Raw genomic sequence first — 16,872 nt, forward strand, 5'->3', positions numbered from 1 at the left:
TGCAACAACACTCGTGCATTTCTGTCACTTGCGATGCTGCAACGCTCTTCTCTCTAGGACAATGTGCACTAATTCCTTTCATCACGTTCTGATGATGACGCAACGGCAGAACTGGGTTATTAAATGAAAATAATAAAGAGGTATGCAAACGCGGTGCCGCGTTCTCAATTTCTTCTGCACGTCTGTCTTATCGCAGCCGGAGAGGTGGACACCAGTCGTGTGATCTATCACGTTTCTTCCTCGTCGTATTATGCTGCATTATCAAGACCAATCTTGCGTGGACGATAAAAACTTAATTAGAATCTCTATTGCCGGTTCTGAATTCACGGGCGTGACTCGAAGAACCGTTTAGGTTTAACGAGAGCTATTTTGTGAAAATGGTGTTATTCAATCACATGTGAGATGCTATCACGACATCTCACAATAAATAGATTTTCCTCGTTTGTATTGTTAGTAAACCACAGCGATTAAAACATTAAGCACAATCTAAAATAAGTATACATGAATATATTTAATATTTTTCCAAATAAATCACTGGACAAAAGCGATTTTTTAAAGCATTGAAAAAATTAAACTAGCGCTACATATGATTTGTGTATTTTTTAACTGTATTTTAATTTAATTATTTTTACTAACTTATGTAGTCTGTTTTATCATTTATAGGCTGTAATGCTTTCATAATTTTTGCTATAAAGATATTTAACATTAATTCATAACTTTGATAAAAAAATTGAGGTGTCTGTTTGAATGTTTATGTGGGTTTTTGAGGATATGAAAAAAGTTATAAAATGATATCGTCGTGAACCTAATTATAAAAATAGATTTTGTAAAACAAGTCCGATCCGCCATTTTTTTCAATATGGCGGCAGTTAGAAGTAATAAAAAATTAGTAACTTCGTTGAAAAAAACTATAGAGAAAATAATAATAAGGTTACAAACATTTTCAGAAATTAAAATCAAATAAAATGTTTTTTTTTATATTTTTGCTAATTTATATAAGATATTCTATAAGATATCGTCATAGACCCCTTTCAAAAAATATATCTTATAAATGTTAGTCAGTCTAATCTGTTTGTATTAAATAATAACGGCTATTTAAAACATTAAATATTCGTAGCTCCGTATTTTTTGAGTGAAAATAGCAAAGAAAATTAAAATTGAAATATAAAAGAAATGTTTTTTTTTTCCTGTATTTTTTGTCATTTCTGTGGGATAAAATGGAATCTAAAGACACGATCTGTCATAGTTTTAATTAATCGTCATGAAACTAATTCTATAAATATATTTTGTAATTATCTCCGTTAAGTTTGCTAGCTAGTTTGATCTGGCATATTTTTTTCAAAATAGCAGCTATTACGAATCGTAACTTTGTTAAAAAAATGTTTAAGAAAAAAGTAAAAAGTTAAAAAGAAATAGATATTTAAATAAAAAAATAGCTTTCTAATTTTTTTGTCATTTCTGAGGGATATAAAAAAATTTGAAGAAACGATAACAATCGTAGTTTTAATCATTGAAATGGAAATAGCTCTTGACTTTTGTTAGCCAATCTGATCCGCCGCTTTTTCTTAAGTGGTGGCTATTTAAACCATTAAAAAAATTGTAATGCTGGTAAAACTATTTTTAGAAAAAAATAGTAAAAATTGAAAAAAACATTTTAAAATAGAAATACAATATTTTATTTCTTTGAGATATATTAAAATTTGAGGACGCGATATACCGTAGTTTTCATCATGTCGTCATGAAATTTATTCCAAAAAATTATATTGTGAATATTTCTGTTAAGTTTTTTAGTCAGTCAGATCCACCATATCTTTAAAAATTGTTTTTTTTTGTCATTTCTGTGGGATATGACGAAATCTGAGGACACTTTAATTGTTGTAGTTTTAATTACATTTAGGCGAAATTTATTCTAAGAAATTGTATATCCGTTAAAATAAATTTTATTAAAAAATGTTTTAAAATATAAACTAATTTAAAATTTTTGTGTTATATAAAGAAATTTGAGGACAAGATAACTGCTATATATTGACACAAAACTTGTTCTAAGAATAAATTATGTATATAATATATCGGCTGAATTCTTTAGTCACCATAATCTGCTATGCTGACTAAAGAAATGGCTATTCTATAAAATAAAAAATCGTAACTTTGGAAAAAATAATTCAATAAAGAAGTAGAAAAATAGTAAAAATAAAAATATATTTTTAAAAAAAATATATTTTTTTGTAAAAGAATAAATTGCTATTTCAATATTGTATTTTTGTAGAATTGTAACTATAAGATGATTCCAGTGAAATACTAATTTAAACTACTTTTAATAAAAATATATTATCGACTTATATAAAAAAAAAATTAAAGCAAATTATTAATATAATGTCATTTCTTTGTAAAGAAATATTTTTCAGATACTATAATAAAATAAATATTACATATACTAATAAAATATAGAAACACAAAAATATAATCTAGTGTTTACTTTTGTCTTAAAGAAATTAAATACACTAAACTACTACATAAAAATCTAAATAAAGAGTAATATTTTTTTTTTGTATTTTAAAGTTTTAAATTCAAATTTAATTTTATATTTAAATATAACTATCTTATCGTTATGGTATCTTGCTAAACAATGTCTCATAGAAACAAATATTTTTTATAATAAAACTAACCTATAAAAGAAATCATAATAGGTCGACCCAAAGTTTGTTTATTGTCAAAGTATTATATGCTTAACCCTTTGGACGCGCTAATCAAAATTATATATAAAATTGTTTTTTTTTTAAATGCAAATTTTACCTTGATACTGTGTTTAAATGTTCTGTTTTTTTAATTTTTATTAATTTAAAATGATATTTTATGTTTATTCACAAAAAAAAGTTTTTTCTTAAAAACATTTTTTTTACTGATTTTTGCGTAAAGAAATAAAAAATCAATTAGTCGATTTCCGCGTCCAAAGGGTTAAAGATCAATAAATGTCAATCAATCTTGATTTTTACCAACAATTAAAATATAAATTAATATCTTTACCACCTAAATATGGTAATATTTTTATTTAAAAGTTCTACTTTCACTTTAAATATGAATAACTTTTGTTCTAAAAATCAATTCATGTTTTTTAAAAATGTTTTGACAACTTAAATATTTACAAATACAATGTTTGTCTATGAATGTATAAATTCTATATCCCTGCTTAAAAGTCACTTTATAAAATTGCATTTTTGTCACATGGAAATCCATTTCCCATCGTTAAAAAGCCGTTTATGCGCACAATCCTTTCCAACCCTTACGTGACGGGAAAAGCCAATCCTTTGTACTCTTTAGGTGCGGTCTTTAGAAAATCCACTTTTTGTTTTTTCAGGTCACAGCTATTTACTCTATTATCGTCAAGTCTAACAAACACGAACTCGACATAAATACATACACGCATAGTCGTAATATAATGTATTAGCAATTTCATTTATGTGTATCACATCAATCGTTTCATATGGAAGCGGTCTCCGTTACAGCGAGTTATTCAACCAAATGGCCAAACGAAACCAAACCAAATCAAACAGTATATACCGGTTTCAAAACGAACCTTGCGGCAAGGCAAAGTCGGGCTTCTACTTTCGAACCTCGCCTTAAAGTCCACTTTTTTTAAATGTACGACCTGGCCCAAGCTTTTATTGTACTTTCACGTGTGTATTGAACAATATCGAAAATTTCGCCAGAGGTCACCATTGTGTTTGTGGGCTGTATAAAGATTGAAGATTGTGAGTTGATTTATGGAAAGCGAGCTTTATGAGAATCGTTCAACAAATGAGGTACATCTGATGAATATGTTGAAGCTTTCACTTATTGCAAAATCTAAATATTACAAAATATTTTCATTGATAATAATTTGAGACCGTGTTAACTTAAAATGTTGTAACATATTGATGTTGTTTCTAATCCAAGCTATGCACTTAACTTTCTTTCGGTAATATTATTAAATAAATAAATTTGCAACCTTTATCGTAAATGATTAATTCTATATATATATATATATATTACCGATAAAGGTGAATATATCAACATCAACATTCATAGCAATAGAAACATATCTATCTACACTACCAAAGATAAAACTTATATTTTACTTTTAAACAAAAAAAAAAAAAGTTTACTTGACAAAAACAGTTTCACACTTTTATAAAAAATACACATAAAAAGCAATAATCATTTGGAGTCTACTACTGTATTTTATTTATTTTACAGAAAAAAAAATGTTAAAATATATCTAAAAATACTTCATTACATTAAAAAATTACAATACACAGATGTAATAGTAATGGGCATATTGATTTGATTTTTAATACATTTGAAATATTAAATAATGTATTTTTTATAGTATTATGTATTAAACGATGAAAGATATAACATGCAATAAATTATAATTAAACCGATTAGCATTTTATTCTCGAGGTTTTAAACTAGAACCGACAAAACAAGGTCAAATTTCTTTTCGCCACACCCATTGCTTGTATTGATTTCAGCTATAAAATATGTCCTACCTATAGTTGATTTTAGTTTGTAGATGTACCCTGATTGCAATTTTCAACCAAAGTATTGGCAAACTATCGGATGAGCTAGGATTGGATTTGCGTGCATATCGTGACATTTGAGCGATTGAGCAAACTTGCATTGTTCAGATACAATAAATATTAACCAAAGACGCAATCTTTGCCTGACATTTAAGTTTTATTTTTACACCATTACCATCGATAGATTTTATAATTATTGTCATTGTAAAAAATACAAAGAAGAGTAATAAAGCAATCATCGTGATTGATTTATTGTGGTGAATTGATATTTAGTAAATTATACTGTTTTATTTGTGGTTCAATATTTTAAATTCGTGTGAGATAACTCTTCATGTGCATTTAAAAGTTTAGCATAAAAGATAATTGGCAATATTTCTGTAAGAAAATCCCAATCCTTTTTTTGCCCCTTTATGATCGGTGCCTATTGTTGAAGAAATTCTATGCAGGTAAATTATTTACAATCCATAAATTATTTACAGTCCCGCAAAAGCTAACTGTAAATTTAATATTTAACTGTCATTCCATTAACGTGGTTTTAATGCAAGCAAATGAGTCACTCTTTCTTAATATATAAAGTTTCATAATTAGTTATAGTTGCATCATAATGCAAACGATTAGGAACGAAAGGTCAATCTGTAGGACCCCGCAATCTGTCATCTTTAATTGTTATATAGTTCAAGGATACAGAAATTTTATAATAATTTATCATCAATACTAGTAATAAAAAAAATGTTAAATATATCATAACTGCGATTATGTAATCGGCTCACTTCACGACTTTAGATTTGATTTGTTTATTAACATTAGTGCATCACGTCTATTAACAACGATTGTCTCATTGATATGGTATGTGAAGAATATAATTTATATTAATGATTTTGTTTTATCTATTTCAGATGGTGAACACAAGTCAAAGAGAAGAAGCCATCTTCCATGTTTTTGGTTTAAGTTTAATATACTATACGAATCGTTATTTTAAGATTGAAAAAAGTCAACGAAATAAAAAATATAACCATACTATATTATTATATTCGTAATTATTAAAAATACAACAACAAAAATGTTATTAAAAAGCATCTGTCTATTTTATGTATTATTTTTTTTGCGAAACTAGACTGATAGTTTAGTTATTTTTTAAATAAATTTGGCTAAATCTTATTTTTATACAAACTGGACTATAATGTATGCATATGTATGTACACCACATTTAAAACAAATAAATATTTTTTTATTATAAGTAACATTTTATAAATTTGTCATTTATAAAATTAACCAAAAAACTTAGTTAATATCTTTTGTGACAGTAATTTTGTTATTATTTTTATTTTTATTTTGTTATATATATTTTCACGATTAAAGCTTTTTATACATTTGATTTTATTTGATTATTTGATTATGTATGTATATATAGTTTATATATTATATAAAGTTTGGACAAAAATATTGTTTTTTGTCCAAACTGCATTTTCTGTGTGAGTGTTTTTTGTGTATGTACTTTTAAATGAATATTGTTTTTAAATATTATTGATCTCGTCATTAAACTGTCACTGGCTGTATTCAATTGCCATATTAATGTGCTGAAACTTAACGTTTCATAATTATTAAGTATGATAAATTCAATGTGTTTTATTTTTAATAATATATGAGGTAGTTTTCGATTTAGAAAAAAAGTGTTTTAGTTTTATAATACATTACATATCGAACTTTCGACATGTTCAAAAGTAATACGAACATGTCATATTATTATTATTATTATATTATTATTATTATCATTATTGTCATTCTGCGATACGATCTATGTATAAAAAATATTTTGATATGTTATATAGGAGAAGATCATCGGGCATTTTTTCATAGAAAACATGACTTATGATGATGATTTATGCGTTTATTAGTGAATACGGTTCTTTGAGTTCTCGGAGGCCTGAAAATCCATTTTAGCATTGGCGTTTAAAAATCATCAAAATATTTTTAATAATATGAATGTATATTATATGAAATAATCGCCATTTTAACTCTTCTTCTTTATATAAATTTAATATGCAATTATGTAAATACACATGACAATGCCTAGGCAATCAAAATGCGATTTTTAGGCCTTCGACAATTTATATTATGTTGTTTATTTTTCATCAACCAATTCTTGGACGTATGTATTCACGAATACATAGAAATTACGAATATTGTATTTTTTATCATTACTGCTGATATAATAAAAAAGTATTACTAAACATGTTTTTTTATTTATAACACATATTCTGAAATTCAGTTTGGTTTCAATGACCTCTGAATTATACACACATTATCATACTAGGATCGCTCTACGCTCCGTGATTTCAATCCGAAAATTGTAATGATTTTTATTCTAAAAAATAGAGTATAACGATATTTTAAAACAAACATACCTATGTATGTATAAAGAAGCATATTACAAAACATTTTAAAATTATATTTATATAAAGTTCATACTATTATTTAAATCTACTACCATATCAAATTATTGTGCACGTGTAATTTATTGTCTATGAATGAATATTATTATGTCATTGTAGGAACTATAGTCGAAGCATGACGAGTGATGGTAACGAACTCTATATCAAGTTCACTCACACGCTCATGTCCTATTTGGTTTTATAATTCGAATACTGTAAAAATATGTTGTGAAATACTATATGAAAATATAATAAAGATTAAATCGTTTTAAAATTTTATTTTAAAAGGTAAATCTTGAGGGCATTATCTTAAAATAAAAGTAGATTGTAAAATTTCTCGCTATAATGACAAATTTTAGTTTTAAAAAGATTGTTTATGAGTAATATATAATTAGAATTCTATCTTATCGACCAATTTATTGAAACGTTTTTTAAATAATATTTTTAATATTTACCATATTAATTTATTGTAACATCTAGAATCAATATAAGATTTGAGTTATAATCAAGATAAAATAATGGTGTTAAAAATTGTCATTAGCTTCATATATTTTTTTCTCAATATTTTATTCATCAAAGGACTAAATATTAATAAAAATACTAAAAATAATTTTGGCGAATGTGTTTCAACTTTTAAGGCATTGTATATTATAGTTTACCAAGTTCTACTATTATTAAAATAAAATTATTTTATAACTTAAAATGTAATAATAACAAAATTAGTTAATCGTTAAAATATCTAATTATTGTGAAGGTTTTTATTATAAGTATAATTAAAAATGTAAATTAATTTTAAAGCAATATTTAGGATGACTTGTAGTTTAAAAAATTGTGTCACAAATTAAACAAGCTAAGTATTTTAATATTATACTATTTGTAGCTAATTAAATATTGATCTAAGGGTCGCAATTACGGTAAGCCAAAATTACCGAAACGCGCATATTACATTTTAGCTTTAGGTGTTTAATCAGATTTCTATTATATAATATATTATACATACTTGTTCATTTTGGAAAAATAGTGACAAAACCTAACAAAATATATATAAAAATCTCCATCAAACTCTTGTTTTCGGGAAAATATGGAAAACGTATCAAACCATCTGAGGGTGAAATTGAGTTCTATAGTATGTTTTACTTGTTTTAAAACGTTTAAATGGATTTAATAATTTTGATGGATTTATAGAAAATAATTGTAGTGCTAAATAATAACAATTTAAAATAAATACTATTAAGATTTATTCAGAATTATTAAAAAATGTTTTTTGCCAAAATACTAATGTAGAAAAAATATATATCATCTCTGGATAATGGACCAAAATATAAATAAATTAAAAATTTTCAATGATTTTTTTTAAAGCTGTATATAAAATCTTTTAAATTTATTAGTGTGGATCGATAAAGCCAAAAATATTATTAAAATAAAAGTGAAGAGAGTATATTAAATTTATTTAACTATCATATTTTATATGTAATATTTTCTCCCAAATGTTATTTTTATATTTTAAATCGACGTCCGACATTCTGTATTAAATATGAAAGATATTTATATCTGCAGATATGTTATAATAATAACTAAAATAAAATATTACTATTTAGCATAAAAAATGTTATTTAATGGCCTATTCTAGAGCAAGAACACCACTTAATTTTAATCATATGTATACAACGTGCTCAATCGCGTGTCATATTTCAAGTGCACCACATATTCCATCATCATATAGAAAATGTATGTATTAAAGCTTCTAGGATGTTAGAGTTTGTCTTGTTATACGCGCATCAATAAAAAAAATGAAACTGACTCCAAATGTCCAAAAAATGTTTTTCACATACTTGTTCATCAACACATAAATATTATCCATTTATATTTTCCACGTAGTTCTTGTAAGGAATGCTGGAATATGATTCCCCTGATTCGCGTCGATACGTGAATTAAGCTGCTAGCATACAAAACCCGAAGATTCAGCAAGAACTTCGTTTTTTATATATCTTAATGGCAACTAATTATTTTATAAATTAATAACTCCATAATGCTCAGTTAAAAAAAATAAAAAAGCGATAATAAAAGTGAATGTAAACGAATTAATCTAATGGAAGTTCAAAAACTATAAGTAGTTTTAGAACTTTCATTAAGTTAAGTTTGAGTTTGAACAGCAAATGGACGTTTCGCAACTGTTACAGTGAAGTTACATTCCCAATAGTATGAATAAAATTTAACTAACTAGACCGGTTAAAATGTATCAAACAATTGATTTATAATTACACTGGTCATCAGGGACGTCATTGCAGATTTATCCAAATCAGTTAAATTATATTTTGCTAGTAGAAATATATATGTATCTACTAGTGAAAATATATTTTTGAACTTCACTAGTGAAAATATAAATATACATACTAAAAAATGCACATTTATTTTAAAATTTGAATATAGCACATATATATAATGATAAGTGTGTAAAAGTATAAATAACTACGTATGGAAAAGTTGAAATCATATAAGTTTACTAGCATCTGCAAAATAAAGTATATCTTCATTGGGAAAAATATATATCTACCGGTGAAAATGTATTCCGATGTGATTTCACTTAAATGACATTTTAAAAATATTTTCGGAAAATATTCTAGACTATTTTTTTAGATTTTCTTTGAGGGATAACTCAAGAATTTCTGGTTTTGAATCAGGGACGTCATTTCAGCTTTTTCTAGGAAGGGGGAAAAAAGTTGACGAGTCAATTGTCGTTTTTTTCAATATTTTGATTTTATTAAGATTCATAGTATTTCATTAAATGACTTACATTTTTGTGGGCAAATTCAATGGCAGGGGGTGCCCCCCATCTGCCCCTCTCTCAAAAGATGTCTCTGCTGTATCGATAATCAATATCAAGAAAACTGTATTTATTCACTGCGCGGATGATCTGGTAGCCGGTACACGTACATTCGGAACATTTTGTCCTTAGCAGTCGATATCGCCCTATTCTTAAAACAAAATTTGCTAGTGGCGTACAAAATGTAACAATAATATGATCGCATGTCAACTGATCATTTATTATGTCTACTGCTCATGAAGTATATTTACGGACTATTTATTTTCGTTTACTGATCAAAAGTTGAATTATTCTCTGGTCAGTTAAATACAGGACTATTCTTGCATATTGTTTGAAGTACCACATGTATTGGACAACTTTCAATAAATTGATTTCATCCAGGTACTTATTATTATATATTATACAATCTAAAATTCTTCTATAAATATTTTTTTTGTTTTTTATGCAAAATGTATTGTTCTAAAGCTGTTATGCTCTACATATACATTTACATAAATAAACGAGCAAACAGTTTGATTTACAAACTATACAAATTTAAAAACCCCTTCAACTAATGATACATATAGTTTAAATTTTTTGATACATATGGTTTCTATTGTTGCAATTAAACAACTTGCTATTTTATATTTTAATACGGGGAGGAATAAAGAAAGCGTAAATGACGTTGATGGGAAAATAGATAAGGTTGATTATGGCCGAATATAAAAGCTCTTAGACCACCACGCGGCTGTCATTTCGAATCGAAAACCGCCGGCAGTAACATGTCAGACGGTTGGAACAGCGACGAAGAAGTTCTTGTACGGAAATTGGCCCAAGAGAGCTTAAACGCTCCCGTTGTTGGCGGAACATGGCGAGGACGAGCGATGGGCAGAGCCCGAGGGAACAACGGCTTATCGGGACGCAGGCCCTGCGTCCCACCGCAGAGTCGCAGGGGTCAACCGCCACCAATGGTCTTGAGGGGCCCCGTCGGCTGCGCGGGTAATTTTCTATTTATATCAAATTTTGTAAATTTAATTCATCAACTGCTACAAAAATATGTTGTATTTTTTAAAATCAGACAGTATGTTGTTATTGATCTACTAATAATATAAAAATATAAGTCAAGTTTTAACTTGACTTATATTTTTAATCAATATATTGATTTTAATCAATATATCTTTCCCAGCACTCAATCAATATTGAGTTGTAAAATATACAAATTGTGATAAAAATGTTTTTAATTTATTTTTTTATTACTAAACATAGATATTAATTCCTTTAAAGTAATGTTCAGCTCACTCAATGATTTTGCCTTTATATCAAAATACTTCACAGGAGTATCTGGTATTGTGATGGTGTCGGTTGTTTTGCCAAACATTCGCGAATTGCATCACTTGCCGGCACATAAAAAACATAGCAAATCCTAGTTGGTTTTCCTCCATCGATATACCATATTTTTGTCCTCGTAAAAATATTTTTTTCTTAACAAAGTGTATAAAAATTACGATAAAAATATGTTTGCTTTTATAAAGTGTTGTGGATTTTAGAGCATGTGTCTTTACATCTAAATATTCTACAGTAAATTAATTTGGAATAAAAGTAAAAAATAATAATTTAAATAAAAATGTAAATTATAGGCACCAATGTATTGTCAAATAGTATCAGTATAATCAATATTGGTCTTGATCTCTTAACCGATATATCTAACAAAAAAATTAGAAACTGGAGCTAAAATCGGCCTTCAATACAAAATCAAATACTAATACTACCAGGAAAAAATCAAGTTTTTTAAAATTCGTACATTTTTTGTTGTTAAAAAGAAGTCTCCATGTTATAAAACTATGAATACGATGATACCCTTATTGCTTGAAAGCAGAAGCGGAGAATAAAATGATGCTTATAGAGTATTAACCGAGGCTCTTAATTTTTGGGTCAGAATTTTAATACTGTTTTGGTCAGAATTTATATTAAAAGGTCAGAATATAATATTTACGCACCCATCAAATTGCCGGGCTTCTGATTTTATTTGTATCAGACAGTATTTTTTCTGAGGTTTTTACGACTACATTTTTGAACAATGCAAATATATTAACATTATTTTTATTTTCGTAAACTTCTTATTTTTTAATGTCTGGTTACTATATTTTTAGTGACACCCGTCAAATTGACAGGTTTTTACATGTAAATCGAGTGTTAAAGAAAATAATAAAAAAGAGTTGGTTGATTTTTCACGACTTCGACTCAGCCTAAAATGTCACAACTCTGATATTTACTATAAATGCAATATAAAATAATAAATAATTAACAGAAATTATTGTAAAATACGTAAAATTAACTCATTCCCAGATGCATACAAACAAATTAACAAATGTATATAAATTAACTCACTACTCAAAGGGTTAATTCGACCTGCTTGTTTATTATATTTCCCAAAAAAAAACATTAAGACAACAATAGTTACTACATTTTCATTCAATATCTTCAAAGAAAATGTTCCGACTCTTGAATCCCTGGATTTTTTCGCAAAATTCGCAAACATGTATTAACATTCAACAATATATTACAGCATAAACTTAGCAATAAAGCATTCAGTTTGACTTTGAATTAATGGATATCTATCAGATAAGCCAACTTAACGACGTTTAAAGAAACTAAACATGACAATTAGTTATAGTTGTAATTTAATTATAATGAATATAAAAAAAACAATTTAAAATCACATAAAAATTTTCAAGTCACAAAATCTCTTGCTGGGTAATTATGTTTTGTAGAAATAATAATAATTGCCAGGGTATTCCAATGCTTTAGTTTTGATAATCAATAAACATAGTGAAAAATGCGACCGGTATTCAGTTTATTTTTTGTTTTTTACTAATTACCAATTAATTAAAATAATTATGTCAACACCAGTAATACTGATATTGAAAATCCCGGTATTATTGCAATCCCTACTCAAATGCCGAGCCTGGTGTTTGCAGTACAAGTATAAAAATCAAATAGTTTGATTTGAGTGTAATACAGCAGCAATGTGAATTTTCAGTAGAACAATAGAACAGTGAATCTATAGAAATGTCAATGTACAAAATCATATACAAAATACAGTGGAACCTCAATTTACGTCCGCTTTGGAATAAGTCCAACTTGGTATACATCCTGTTTGGACGAGCTTTTTGCTTGGTATAAAACATTTTGCTTGGTATAAGACCTTTGTTTGGAATACAACCCGCGTGCGTGCTACAACTTGTATGAGTCAAAAAGACGCATTGCTCATGCGCAATTTGTATTGAGTTACAACACCGCGCGAAAAATACGTTTGGTATACGTCTTATTTGGTATAAGTCCAAGGATCTGGAACGGATTAAGGACGTATACCGAGATATCACTGTATAGTAGTAATATTGTAATCTTATTCAAGGGCATGTAATCTACACGCCTAAGGCAATAGAATGTTTCCCTCTTCAGCGCCTCTATAGACTGTTCTATAAGTAGAACAATGAATACCTTTAACTCTTTAAACGCCAGCGACTATTTAATGAGTCAATTATTATTTCTCTTCACACGTCGGTATTTCTTTAAGAAAATACATGTAAAATACTTGGCTTACTGGTAAATGAAGCTGGTACAATAATCTTTACTAATTTAAAAAATTGTAAATAATGAATTTATTTGTTTTTAAATATTAATTTGTTTTAAAAAAATAACAAGGGACTCACCTGTGAGTTGCTTGCGTTTTAAGTGGTTAAGCAGCATAAAAAGGGATGTTTTTATATCTAATTCATATTTCTCTTTCATTCTTTAATATTTAAGAACACAAAAAGGATAGTGATGCCGGAGACCACCAGTAGCTAGATCTCGACGGTCTACCCGTCCAGGTTGTCTCTTGTGACGATCTAGGAAGGAGGCCTTGCCTAGCGCCTGTTTGCCCAGTATGCAGGCGCGAAAGCCAGGCTAGATATCTGGTTGCTCATGGGCCGAAACTCCTGAGCCTCATACGACCGTGGGCCCAAGGATCTTTCACTCCACAAAATCTATTTTCATATTTTAAAATTTTGGTTACAGGAAGGATCATCGGACGTGGCGGATCCAAGGTCCGCCAGATATCACAGGACAGCGGAGCGGAAATCTTCATATTGGAAACGCAAGAAGAAGTCACAGCCACCATATTCGGAACTGACGAGGAACGAGAACGGGCTAGAGTCATTGTCCAACCAATGCTGGCAGAACCTGAAATGCAATTCCTTAGAGCGTCATCGCCGCCTAGAAGAGAATATGTACCATCCGCGACTAATGCACCGATCGATTGGAAAGCCGCTGCGGAAGAAGCCAAACAATTTAGAGCTCAGCGCTTAACTGAACTCGGACCGATAATCAAAGACATCTACAAAGAACACCCTGATGTGGCTGCGCTCACCGCAGCGCAAGTTGACGAATGGCATAAGACACATTTCGATGTAATGGCTAACAATCTACCGACTGGGGATACAGATGAGCCGCCGCCGCCTGTGCCGAATCCAGTGATGACCTTCGAACAGGCATTCGGCGATTATCCCGAAATTATGGAAGAGATACGCAAACAAAACTTTATTGAACCGTCTCCGATCCAAGCTCAAGCATGGCCGGCCATCATGCAAGGGAGAGACGTCATCGGGATCGCTCAAACCGGCACCGGAAAAACGCTCGCATTCCTCCTTCCGGCGTTCCTACATATAGAAGCGCAAACGACTCCAAGATCGGAACGCAGAGGACCCAATATATTAATATTAGCGCCGACGCGCGAATTGGCACTTCAAATACAAAAAGAAGTTGCTAAATATCAATACAAAGACATTAAAGCTGTCTGCGTATACGGTGGCGTATCCAAAAAAGATCAGATTAATAAAATCCAAGCCGGAGTCGAGATTTTGATTGCTACTCCCGGAAGATTAAATGATTTGATCGATTCCGATTTTGTTAATATGGAAGCGATCACTATGTTGGTGCTGGACGAAGCCGACAGGATGCTTGATATGGGTTTCGAGCCTCAAATCAGACGATCGCTTACCGACGTTCGAGAAGATAGGCAATCAATCATGACTTCCGCTACTTGGCCTTCTTCCGTGCGACGTTTAGCAGAGACTTACACTAAAAATGCAGTACAAATTGTGGTCGGATCGTTAGATTTGGCCGCCGTTCATACTGTAACGCAAGAAATAGTTCTTTTGGACGAAGAAGAAAAATTCGATACTTTGTTGAAGTTTTTAAAAGTGATGGGGCAAGATGAAAAAGCGATTGTGTTTTGTGGAAAGCGTTTCACGGCGACCTGGGTTTCGACGGATTTAGCGCTCGCTGGGGTAGATTATCGCAGTATTTACGGCGGATTGGAGCAGTCGGATCGCGAAAGCGCCGTGGAAGCCATGCAGACTGGAGAGACGAATGTTCTGATTGCGACGGACGTCGCCAGCAGAGGATTGGATATAGAAGACGTGACTTATGTGATTAATTTTGATTTCCCACACGCTATGGAGGAGTATGTGCATCGTATCGGTAGGACAGGTCGGGCTGGCAAGAAGGGTACATCAATATCGTACGTCACTAGGCAAGATTGGGGTAAAGCCGCGGAACTGATCGGCATCTTGGAAGAGGCTCAGCAAGAAGTGCCGCAAGAACTCAGAGAGATGGCCACAAGGTTCACGGCGATGAAAGAGCGCAGAGAAAAGGAAGGAGGCGGGCGCGGTGGAGGAAGAGGCAGAGGAGGCGGTCGAGGACGCCGTTCCAACGGATTTTCGCCATTCGGCAACTTTTCTTAAATGTTCCTATATATTTTAATCCATTTAATATTTTTATAATGCAATTTAATCTCAAAAAGAAACTCAGTTAAGCGTATAAAATCTTTTGTAATGATAAATGATTCTGCTACAATATTTATACATTAATTTTAGCATATATCGATTCAGCCTATAAAATTCATCAAATTATAAGATTGCAAGTACCTATTTATATTTTTTTATACTCTCAATAAAAAAGAAAAGTGTGGGCGCAGTATAAAAACGTTGTACCAATCTTTCCGAAATATTGTGATATTTATGTATGTATATATGGAAAAAGTTTTATTCCCATTTGAATTTCTTTTTTCGCTTTCACTTTAGAGTGAGAAATGATGAAGTAAACTAAGTATGTAGGATTAAAACTTGTATTAATTTAGTTACTAAATGGTTACCTTAATCCAAGGGTTTTGCAAAATGTATTACGGTAACCATGACATTGTTGCTTGGAAACGTTTAACATGTTCAGATTGATCCACATGTGATATAAAAATGAATAACTTCTCGCATAATACATCGTTAAACAATTCATCACTTTGGTAAACATTGTATTATTATGTTATATTATTTGAATCTAAATAAAGTTTATTTAGATGCAAATACAGTTAGTAGAATTGACATTCAAAACGCTCATTTAAAAATGAGATTTGCTGATAAAAGCATATTTTTTTTTTTTATGTTTATTTATTTCTTATATTTATAATAAATGTCAATAAAAATACATATTGCAATTTTATTTAACCATTTATTTTATTAACATCAGCGATTCAAATGACAGATCGTTCAATAAGCTATTATTAAAGCTCGACATATCGGCTCTGTTACAACTTAGAAAATACTTTTTTGATAATTCAAAACCGATATATAACAACAAAGAACTGCTGCAGATTGACGAAGGGCGTTTTATGAGTGCTATTAATTCCATATATGGTAAATATTTATTATCTCAAACTTGTAATGTTTATTATTTACTGAACATTTTTAATGTACAGGTAATTCAGATTACAATCTTTATGCCATCAAACTGTTTCAAGCGCTTGATGAAGAAAAATCTGGGTTTATACAATGGAAACGTTTGCTCGATCAACTGCTTGAACTCGCCAAATATAAAACAGAACAGCATTTGGATTTAGAGGTTCCTATAAACAAGTCTAACATAAAAATCGAAGACCTGAACCATTGCAAAGTTTAAATTTATTAAATAAAATTTATTTTCAATAACCTTATGATATATTAAGTCTTAATATTGATGATTTTCAGAAAGAATCTATCGCAAT

At 29.5% G+C, this 16,872-nt stretch overlaps 2 protein-coding genes across 4 annotated transcripts in view; both read left to right on the top strand.

Moving 5' to 3' along the window:
* Nucleotides 1-6,790, top strand: part of sano (CABIT domain-containing protein serrano) — a 199,921-nt gene extending 193,131 nt beyond the window's left edge. For all 3 annotated transcript variants that reach the window (XM_088192723.1, XM_088192725.1, XM_088192722.1), the window contains one exon: nt 5,456-6,790. The gene's annotated coding sequence lies outside the window, so the exon portion shown is untranslated. The remainder of the gene's footprint in view (nt 1-5,455) is intronic.
* A 3,727-nt stretch (nt 6,791-10,517) lies between these two features.
* Nucleotides 10,518-16,314, top strand: LOC148232079 (putative ATP-dependent RNA helicase DDX43). Its single transcript, XM_088193154.1, has 2 exons — nt 10,518-10,793; nt 13,854-16,314. Exons 1-2 carry the CDS (start codon nt 10,577-10,579, stop codon nt 15,578-15,580), a joined length of 1,944 nt encoding a protein of 647 aa, XP_088049280.1. The 5' UTR covers nt 10,518-10,576; the 3' UTR covers nt 15,581-16,314.
* The last annotated feature ends 558 nt before the right edge of the window (nt 16,315-16,872 follow it).

Source organism: Plectrocnemia conspersa, unplaced genomic scaffold, assembly GCF_051122295.1.
Source record: "Plectrocnemia conspersa isolate PC_06_02 unplaced genomic scaffold, ASM5112229v1 ptg000009l, whole genome shotgun sequence".
In the NCBI taxonomy this organism is placed as follows: Eukaryota; Metazoa; Arthropoda; class Insecta; order Trichoptera; family Polycentropodidae; genus Plectrocnemia; species Plectrocnemia conspersa.